Source organism: Neltuma alba, unplaced genomic scaffold (assembly GCF_004799145.2).
Source record: "Neltuma alba isolate B1F8T4 unplaced genomic scaffold, ASM479914v2 tig00004755_pilon, whole genome shotgun sequence".
In the NCBI taxonomy this organism is placed as follows: Eukaryota; Viridiplantae; Streptophyta; class Magnoliopsida; order Fabales; family Fabaceae; genus Neltuma; species Neltuma alba.
Window position 1 is genome coordinate 30,450 of NW_021633849.1, and position 10,340 is coordinate 40,789.

General features: G+C 37.8%; 1 protein-coding gene and 1 pseudogene across 1 annotated transcript; both read left to right on the top strand.

Moving 5' to 3' along the window:
* Positions 1-996: 996 nt before the first annotated feature.
* On the top strand, positions 997-6,891 carry LOC114745696 (uncharacterized CRM domain-containing protein At3g25440, chloroplastic). Its single transcript, XM_028933859.1, has 4 exons — positions 997-1,115; positions 1,734-2,055; positions 4,083-4,490; positions 4,943-6,891. The coding sequence occupies exons 1-4, from the start codon at positions 997-999 to the stop codon at positions 5,489-5,491; spliced, it is 1,398 nt and encodes a 465-aa protein (XP_028789692.1). The 3' UTR covers positions 5,492-6,891.
* A 24-nt stretch (positions 6,892-6,915) lies between these two features.
* Positions 6,916-10,019, top strand: LOC114745697 (probable methyltransferase PMT7; annotated as a pseudogene).
* The last annotated feature ends 321 nt before the right edge of the window (positions 10,020-10,340 follow it).

The window sequence follows — 10,340 nt, forward strand, 5'->3', positions numbered from 1 at the left end:
GCCTCACTACTCCGGTCGCTCGTTCTTTTTGGTTTTCTTCAGCCGCCGCGTCCTTCCTCTCGCCCCCTCAGCGGCCGCCCAGGTGGCCCCAGTCTCTCAAACCCCAGTTACTCTTCCATTTTTCCAAAAAACTTTTAATATATTTTTTTAATATTATTTAATTAATTTTTTGCCATATTTTTTTATATGTTTTTTAATTTTTCTTATTAAAAAATAAAAATATATTTATTTAGTATTCAAGAGACAAATTTACCCTTAGTGCCCCTTGTTCATATTGACCCCATTTTATTAAAAAAAACTCAAAATTTGAGATAATAAGAATTAATTCATTTCAATCCAGTTGATCTCGGTTTTTAATTCAACCCTAAAAATCTACATAAAATATAATAATATTCAATAATCACGTGTAAAAATATTAGATGAAAATTTAATCATGAATGTTCAGAGTTTAACTAATGGATTTTTATAAAATTTAAATCGTGGTTGTATAATTTATCATATATTATTTATTATTCAACTCATTACATTTTTAAATTATTTTTTTTCCTGGCCGAATGCTTTTAAACCTGTTAAACACAAAGAAAAAGATGCTATTTTTTCAGATATCTAATATCTTAAAATATTTATGTTATATGCATTTATTCAGCACCTACTTAATAATATTTTAGTATGTACATTAAAAACAGTTTGGAGTACTAAACATATCTAAAAAAAATACTTTTAACATATTGAATGTATCAAAATATAATTTAGAATGTGAACATATCTAAAAAAATATTTTAAAATTTTAGTGTTAGATGCCTTATAAAATATTTTTTAAGGTGCTTAATTTATCTAAAAAAATATTTTAAAATGCTGTTGTATGTAGGAAAATAAGAAACTTAAATAAATAATTAATAAGTGAAATTGACAAAATGCTTGCAAGGCGGCAAGGCCCGCCATTTTGGTGGGAAGAAGAGAGGGGGTGGGATAAAAGGAATCGAGGCGGCCGGAGAAATGGCAGGGAGGGTTATGGCCTCAATAGCGCTCAGTAAATCTCACTCGTTCAAGAATCTTTTCTCAAATTCTCTTCTGTTTATTCCTCGCTTTTACCAGTTTGCACTTCGCAGTACCAGGTACTGTTCTCTTTCTTATGTTTTCACTTCACCTTTACGAATGTGAGAAATTATTAAAAAGTGATAGAAATCGATATCGGTGCTTGCATTATTTGACCGACTACTTGGCATTTTCAGGCGTAATTAAAATAGAGAGAAACCGAGTGATAGCATTTTCGATGTCCTTTTTTTTCTTTTTCTTTTTCCTAACCTCGAGTGGTTTTCTCTTGGAAAAAATTGGCTATATTTGTCTATTTTATGGTTCATGATGCTTCGGAAGTACAAAAATATGTTTGGCGATTATACGGCTTCATACGTATGCAATTATATTTCATCTCTATAAATAATAATGGGAGAGTCCTGTCAGGTAATTGCACAAAATTTTGAAGCAAGATGTGACAGGTCTTTTAGAATGCAAATAGTGAAGGTGAATGATATTGCAGCGACATATTACATTGTTGGTTTTAGTAGACACTCCGGAAGGTATAAATCAATCCAAAGATGTTTGATATTGTAACGTTGAATCTTCTGCATATCTACAACAACGCTGAAGGTCATTCATGTTTTAGTTCGGTTAATTTGCAAAACCCAAATCAAAATCTATAGAATGAGTTGTCTGAATATTGATTTGCACTGCAGTAGCTTGAACTCTGTAATAAGCAAGGCTTATGGTCTGAAGTCTAGTTTTGTCTACCGCTATGACATAAAAACATCTCCTTTCTTGGGACACCTATGTATTCATTCGGGTCCATGTCTGAACTCTGGTGATAAAGTTGTAGAGCAACTTCAGGATTCTGAAGACTCCTCTACTGTTACTGGTGCTTGTAATGGCAAAATAAAGAGGAAGAAACTAAAGGGGAAAAGGGCAGTTGTAAGGTGGCTGAAGTTCTTTAGATGGAAGAAGAAGAAAGATTACGGAAGAATGACAGCAGAAGAAAAAATACTATACAAATTGAAAAAGGTAAATTCTTGTTTTCTTGCCCAAGCCTCACTTGTAGGTGCACATTTCTATCTCAATTTGGTTTGCGCCATCAACTCTTGCCCAATGTCTTCAACTACTTTGAGTCTGTTTTCTTTTTCCTTTTATGCTATTGTGCTTGTTATGTGGCTAAACTTCCTTGTTTGCTATTACATTCACCATAAAGCAGCTTGTATTTTGCCTTTAAGATTAAATTGAACAGAACTTGCACTCATCTTCCTTCCTATGTGCAACAAGTTACTTTAACATGGTGAACTTCACGATAGGGGGGGAAAAATTCTGTTCTCGTTGGTGCTTCAGTAGATGCTTCAATAGTCTATTCACATTTCATGCATGCATTTTGGTGATTTAATAAAACCTGTTGATTAAAGAATCTGTTCATATTACAAAGTTTGCTTATAATTTTACTTTGCCATGTAGATTCATTCTCTATGTTTTGTCTCTTAGGTAGGTATATTTCTAAGATTCTTATTGTTGTTTATTTGTTCTCTAATTGCATAATTTTCCTGCGGGGCATATTTTTCCAAGTTGTAGGATAGGTGGATTATTAGGAAGAGAAATTAAAAGAACGATTGATCATATCATCAATTTTAGATAACTGAAGGGTTGAACCTCTTTAAAGAGCTTGCTCTGGTTGGATGCGGTAGACTTTTCCGGCCTAGCAGTAGAGATTTTTTAGGTGTTTGTTTGAATCCTCTATGCGAGAAGGGGACTTTTCTTGGCAATTTGTAACTATGAAATCGGTTTCTGTCTTTCACATAGATGCAAGTGAAAGTGAAAATGAATTGGGCGTATGTTAATGCTGCTACAGAGAAGTACCTGGGCCAAGCATAATGTGCCTGTAGTTAGTAGGCTTCTCTATGCTGAGAGTACTGGATACATGTGAATTTGACTTTCCAAAACTTGCCCAGAAGATTAGAACATCAGAAAGCAAGGAAAGGAGCAAACTCTCTGCTCATCTTAGCTAATATTTAATGGTAGAACTTTGTGCTTTGTCACTGGATAATATCTGGGTGACTGCTGTTGGGTTTGGTGGAATTGGTGCCTATGAAGAGGGTGATTATAAGTTACTCAATGCGCTTTCTCATGTTACAACATTCTGTGTCGCACAGAGCAAACTTTGCCTTGTCTAATAAGGTCATCCCTAGCAGTTCTATATGTGGTGTGTTCTTACGCTGGGTTTTGAGAAATCTCAGCATAACTATGATAAACTCATCTTAATTGAAAGTTTCTTAAGGCTTATGATACCTCAATCCTATAGAGTGTATTTAGATCATTATTGCTTAATAATCAGTTGCAACTCACTTGATTTGTATTGCATGCATAGTAACTGCTCATGCAGGCCTGAATGACTGGGAATTTGCAAAGACTAGCCTTTTACTTGCAATGTTGTCTAATTTATACAAGATCAATTTATTTTGGATCTTGATATACACTATTTGAAGCTTTTTTGGGTTATTTTTTCAGATGGCATTCTATGCGAAAGTCTTATTCAGTGTTATCTAATTGATGATGTGGTATTGTATGAGCATGTAATGTGGTTATGTGGCGCTTAGTTTGCATGCTTCAAGTCTTCAAATTGTATCATGAGAATGACAAGGAAACCAAGGATTGACAGACAAGAACCACCAATGATCTCCATCCTTTTCTATTTCAAAATCCATTCACCTCTGACACTCTCCTCCTTAATTGACCCACTGATGGCCTGCTGCTTGAATAGCCTAAAGCAACTAGGCACAAGTTTTATAAACATTGCGGGACAATTTTGCTTCGTTTACATTAGCATTACAGTGCGCTAATGTATTGTGTTTGGGAATGGAGGGCAGCGACTACAAAGGAGTTGAATAACACTGTTTCTGCTAATAATAGTGTTTTCTTGTCTTTTCTTTTTTTCCCCTCACATGACTGAGAAAACATGTATCGAGTTATATTTTGGTTCACCGATATGTGTTTTATGTCTGTCAGTTACATCAATTAACCAATTTTCAATGCTTTCTTCACTGTTCTAGGCTCGGAGAAAAGAAGAGAGGCTTCTTGAAGCTCTGAAGAAGATTGAGCCTGCAGAATCATCAGAAACAACCCATGATCCTGAGATATTGACGCCGGAAGAGCACTTTTTCTTCCTAAAGATGGGCCTTAAATGTAAAAATTATGTGCCTGTTGGAAGACGGGGAATATACCAAGGTGTAATTCTGAACATGCATCTGCACTGGAAGAAACACCAGACTTTGAAAGTGGTAGTGAAGACGTTTTCACCAGAGGAGGTCAAGGAGATCGCTGCAGAGCTGGCAAGACTTACGGGAGGGATTGTGCTTGACATTCATGAAGATGACACAATAATAATGTACAGAGGAAAGAACTATTCTCAGCCCCCAACTGAGATAATGTCTCCTCGGGTTACTCTGTCAAGGAAGAAGGTATGGTGGCTTTTTTCATGTCCTCTTTTTTTTGTCCAAGCTTCTGTTCAGTTTTTGGCCCGTCTCTTCTAAGAGTAATAGAATGAAGTTTCCATAAATTTGGTACCTCAAATTCCCCTTCTTACCTATCGGAGGTGCTCACAGTCCTTTCTTTCTTTTTTTTTAGTTGTATTTTTTGGGCTTGACTTCACCATTAGTGGAAAACTTTGAGGCGATAGAGCTAGAAATTCTCGGTTATTTTTCATGTCTAAATGACTAGTGTCTTTACATAGCTAATGGTCTTAATGTTGGAAATATTCATATCAGTGGTCAAATTGTCATTCCAATTGAGGCTGAAAAATGACAATTTTGATTAGTGGATCTTAATTTCTGAGATATGCTCACAGTATCTTTAGTAGCTGCTGTATTGTCAGAATTATTAATATTTACTTCATTCTTAATTTCTTATGCAGGCATTGGATAAATCCAAGTGTCGGGATGGCCTTCGAGCTGTGAGGAGATATATTCCGAGACTTGAGCAGGAGCTTGAGATGCTTCAAGCGCAGCTCAAGAGCAACGCCGATAGCAAAATAGATGCTGCTGAGGAAAACCAGAAAATTGATTACAATGGGAGTATTGAATCCGGTAGCGTTACAGAATTCCAGTCAGGGAATGCAGATAAACTTTATGAAATAATAAACAAGAACAATGAGTGCCCCGAGGGTGAAGCTGATATGGACACAGAATTGGATCCAGATCCCGAAGATTTATCAGACATCTTCGAGATTGACTCAGAGACAGAGGACGAAATAAAAGAGGAACAACCTCTATATTTGGACAAATTTGAGAAATTTCCAGATCAGAATGGCGGGGAAATCGATGACTTCGAGGAGCATTTACGACAAATATCTCTGAAGTCCAAAAACTCCAACTCTACGGAAGATGTGGACTTGCCCAAGTTTGATGAAGTTGACAGGATTGTGCTGCGTGCAGCGTCCCTCTTAAAGAAAAAGAGAACATGAGACTTTTTGCGGATAATAGGTGCAATCTTCGTTACAGAAAAGGGGGATCAACTAGGGAAAATGGAGATTGCTCAATTTTTATTGAAAACAATGGTAGTCTTCTTATTAGAATGGAAAAAACGAAAGGTTTCCGTTTTTGGATTGACATCGATCATATGGAGTATGGAGTAAAAGAGAGATAGGCATAAGTCATAACGCAGCAAATGGTTGCGAAACCGCTGGGAATTGATATGATCTCACGCGTTGGTTCGCAGTTGATTGCTAATGTGATATCTGAAAGAAAAGAAGGCTTCTCATTTCTTGGGCGGAGTGAAATTGGTTCGCGAAGCACCCCAGAGATTCTAGAAAACAAGCTGTTGTCATTTGATATGATATCACCCGCAATTTATTGCCGCACAACGCCGTACACAATTGAAGAAAACATGACTGCTGAGATAGAAAGACGATGCAACAGAGAGGGGATGCGCAGTAGGCAAGGGGGATAGCGCTCTGCGGCGGGAGAATGAAAATTAGCGGGCAGGAGCAGATGAGAAGGTTGGGGTGGGGCTAATTTTGTAATTGACATAATAATTACTCAGGAGGAATCAGGGCTCTCAATTTTGGGAGAAGTATCTCAAAGGACGAAAATGCCCCCCAAATTCGCTTCTCGCATTTGCTTCTCGGCTCCTCCTCCATCTTCTTTTTCTTGACACTACTTCCAGCTGCCGTCTCTCCGCCTCTACGCAAACCCCGTCCCATCGCATTCATTATCGCTCGTCAAACTTTGCTTTTTGATCACTGCTTGATGGTCGTGGGTTACCTTCTTTGGCAACAACTTCTCCTCCGACGCACTTCCTCCCCTGCGTGGTGTCATCTCTTGAAGGACATGACCGAGGCAACGGCTCCTTCAAGTTTAACTCCCTCCGAACTCTCTCTGTCCAGTTCTTTGGCGGACTAACCTCTCGTGCAGGTTTCTTCGCCGGACAAACCATTTTTTCATGATTATATTTGCATATGGGTTTAGGTCTGAATGAAATTAAAATGGATTGATTCGAATATGTGGTTGGTAAAATTTCTTGGTTTCGAATCTGATAAAATTTATAGATTTTGCAAATTTTGGTTTTGAATACGCGGAGGTGAACTACAGTGAGCAGCAGCAGCAGCATATAGCCCCCCGCGGGGGAGGAATGATGCATTGCGTGTAAGGGTATTTTGGATATTCCATTTTTCTTTTTCCACTTTATCACCGTGTTTTTTTATCGTGAATTATAGGGAATTCGTCCGCATGCGAATTGGGACTTGTGCCCTTTGTACTTACATCTCACCTTTTTGTTATATTTTATAATTTATAATTGATCGGATATTTAAATTGTAATTTTCTGTGAATTTAATTGTTAAGAGACAAATGTAATGGATTTAAAGAGTTCCTTCTTCCGGCCATAGTATAAAAAGTTAAACTCTTGAATCCTTTGTCATTTTTTAAGGATTTGTCTTTCACAAATCCCGGCATTGATTTGAATCGCATTTGCACCCCTCTACTCGAGCCTCATCGAAAAGTACAAAATATTGGATGACGAGAGGAATTGCTTTCTATTTTTGCTGGCCATACAACAGGCAAGAAGGGAATGCAAATTTACATGGGATCGATCGAAGTCCCAGTCACAGCGTAGAAATAAGCCGGGTGCTGTTGTGCAAGCTTACGCGTCTTCTCATTTACCTTTCCGTTTGAAGCTGGCGATCTCTCAACTACCACGCCCGTTGAAGAGGCCTTGTGGTATGATATTTTCATTTTCACAAGTCATAATTACAAGCAAAGTAACCCAGTTGTGTGCGGCAAAAGGCCGAAGGAACAAACGATGGTTGGGTTTTCAGTGAGTTCGGCGTTCGATTCCAAATCTGGGCAGATGATAATGATAGCTTTGCTGCTCATGATTGTCTCCTTTTATGCGGGCACCCTTTTTGGCAACAATGTTCCCATTTACGCATCCCAGCTTCTCTCCAATTCTTCTATTCGTTCTTCATTTCCTGGTAACTTTTTTTTAAACTGGTTTTTATCGTTGGCGTTTATATTGCTTTTCTGGGCTTTGGGTTCGTGCCATTTGTTTCCAGTTTCTTGAAATGCAACATTTATCGAGCCCTTTTTGCTGATCTTACAGGAATTTGATTCTTGAGCTATGATGCTTTCTTGGATGCGATTGATTAAATAGCTAATTGTTTCTGGACGGACCTTGTATTATTATCGTTATCATTATTATTATTGAGAGGTATCTGGGACATGGTCATGGTGAAATTGGCAGTTTGAACGTTTATTTAAATTCGTTTTGAAACCTATATTAAAACTTGTGGTTGCTGAGTGCATTTGTTTCTGAATTCTCATTTTTCCAGTGCTTATATACTTAAATGCTGAAGCCAACTGTAAAGGGAATGGGGGTTTGTAGCAGCCACTTGTATCATTGAGTATCTTTAATTTTTTAAATTAATTAAATATATATTAGTTTCTTTTAACGCTGTCAAATCCAAGTGTTAAGTACCCCACTCCAGACAATGCAGAGGATATCTTTTATTCAATAGCATAGCTTTCTGATGAGAAGAATGATGAGTACTCTCCGTTTCTTATTATAATATCTAATTTTTTGAATTGGTTTGTCCCTATTTATGATATCTTTTTTGGATTTGTCTAAACAATAAATGCCTTAATTAATATACTCTCTCTCATTATCTTTTTTCCTTACATTCTCTCTTTTTTTTCCTCACTCGCACCTACCCATTTATAAATAAGGGCATATTTGGGGGGGGAAAAGTACATTTCCAACATATTTATTGCTTTTAACTAATTTTAACAGTTTTCTTAAACCACGTAATATAGTTAAGTGAATCTTATAATAAGGGACAGAGGGAGTACGTCAGAATATATGATCAACAAAATATTTACCTAGCTTTTTCTTTCTTTTCTCTATGAAAAGTTGAAAACCTACATTGGTGTTTGTCACTTGATGACTTCTATAAAACACTGGTCTTTTTAATTACATCTAGCTCTGCAAATTATGTGATTAGTACTAAAATGTTTCTTACTATTTTAGGCACATCAAGATTCACTAACAGAATTGCTCTGACTTATCGCAAAACGCCCCCACTGATTCCTGAAACTGGGATGGATGTATGCCCTTTGAAGTACAACGAGTATATTCCCTGTCATGATTTTTCCTATGTGGCAACGCTCCAAAACGTGGATTATTCTAGAAAAGAAGAACTGGAGAGGCACTGTCCTCCCCTTGAAAAGCGCTTGTTTTGCTTAGTTCCGCCACCGAAGGATTATAAAACACCTATTAGATGGCCTATCAGCAGGGACTATGTTTGGCGAAGCAATGTGAATCATTCAGTTCTGGCAGATGTCAAAGCAGGCCAAAATTGGGTGCATGAGAAGGGTCAGCTCTGGTGGTTTCCCGGGGGTGGTACCCATTTCAAGCATGGAGCACCTGAGTACATTCAAAGGTATCTGTATTTCTCTCATAAGGGTGATTTTACACAAGTAAGCTAGCCGTCAGTAAATGGTCATTTTCCAATAATGTGAATTATATGGTGCCTTCACTCATGCAGGTTAGGAGCTATGATAACAAGTGGTAAGGGTGATCTGCGTTCTGCAGGGGTGACCCAAGTTCTGGATGTCGGTTGTGGCGTGGCCAGTTTTTCTGCTTATCTTCTTCCCTTGGGCATACAACAATGTCTTTTGCACCCAAGGATGTTCATGAGAATCAAATTCAATTCGCATTAGAGCGAGGAATTGCTGCAATGATTGCTGCATTAGCCACAAGACAACTACCATACCCTTCTAGTTCATTTGAGCTGATTCACTGCTCGCGATGCCGTATAGACTGGCATGAAAATGGTAATTGGCCTTTCTCACTGTTGTTTATGTTTTGGCATTTGATTGCACATTGAGAGTCCAAATTGACATTGAAACGATTGTCTGTAGTGCAGATTGACCAATGTAGAGGATTTGCAAACATAAAACCATCCTATGACTAGTGCATTGTCACTCTGTTGGGGTTAGCCTTGTCTCTATGTTAAATTATTTTGTTTTCTGCAGATGGGATTTTGTTAAAAGAGCTGAATCGCCTTCTTCGTTCTAAGGGGTATTTTGTCTACTCAGCTCCCCCTGCTTATAAGAGAGATAAAGACTTTCCTGTCATTTGGGATAAGGTGATGACCCTGACAACAGCAATGTGCTGGAGGCTCATTGCCCGAAAAATTCAGACAGCCATATGGATTAAAGATGATGAGCCCTCATGCCTCCGGCAAAATGCAGAACAAAAGCTTATAAGTCTCTGTGATGCCGTAGATGATTCTAAGCCTTCATGGAATATCCCGCTGAGGAACTGTCTACAAGTTAGAAATTCTCATGGAGAGTCTCACAAGCTTCCTCCACAACGTCAGCGCCTTTCCGTGTTTTCTGAGAGCCTGAGCAAGATAGGTTGGCCTATTCTCATGTTAATGGATCACTCTTGTTAAACTCTAATCTTTTGATATTTCTGACTTCCATCATATTATAATTAGACATGGCCTTTCAATCGAAAGCAATAATTTTCCCCTATTTACAACAGGTAAAACCAAGATGATTTACATCAGACAGTAGCTTCTGGGAAGATCAAATTCGTCAGTACTGGAAACTGATGAATATCAAAGAGACAGAGTACGCAATGTGATGGATATGAATGCCTATTTCGGTGGCTTTGCAGCAGCACTGAATAACTTTCCTGTTTGGGTGATGAATGTAGTTCCTGCTAGCATGAACAATACTTTATCTGGAATTTATGACCGAGGACTCATTGGAACTTATCATGATTGTAAATATCCTAAATATTTTTCGTGG

Coding starts and splice junctions, on each gene's coding strand:
- LOC114745696 (XM_028933859.1), top strand. CDS start 997: ATGGCAGGGAGGGTTATGGCCTCAATAGCGCTCAGTAAATCTCACTCG. Junction 1,116..1,733: donor TTTGCACTTCGCAGTACCAG/GTACTGTTCTCT, acceptor TTTGCACTGCAG/TAGCTTGAACTCTGTAATAA. Junction 4,491..4,942: donor TTACTCTGTCAAGGAAGAAG/GTATGGTGGCTT, acceptor TTTCTTATGCAG/GCATTGGATAAATCCAAGTG.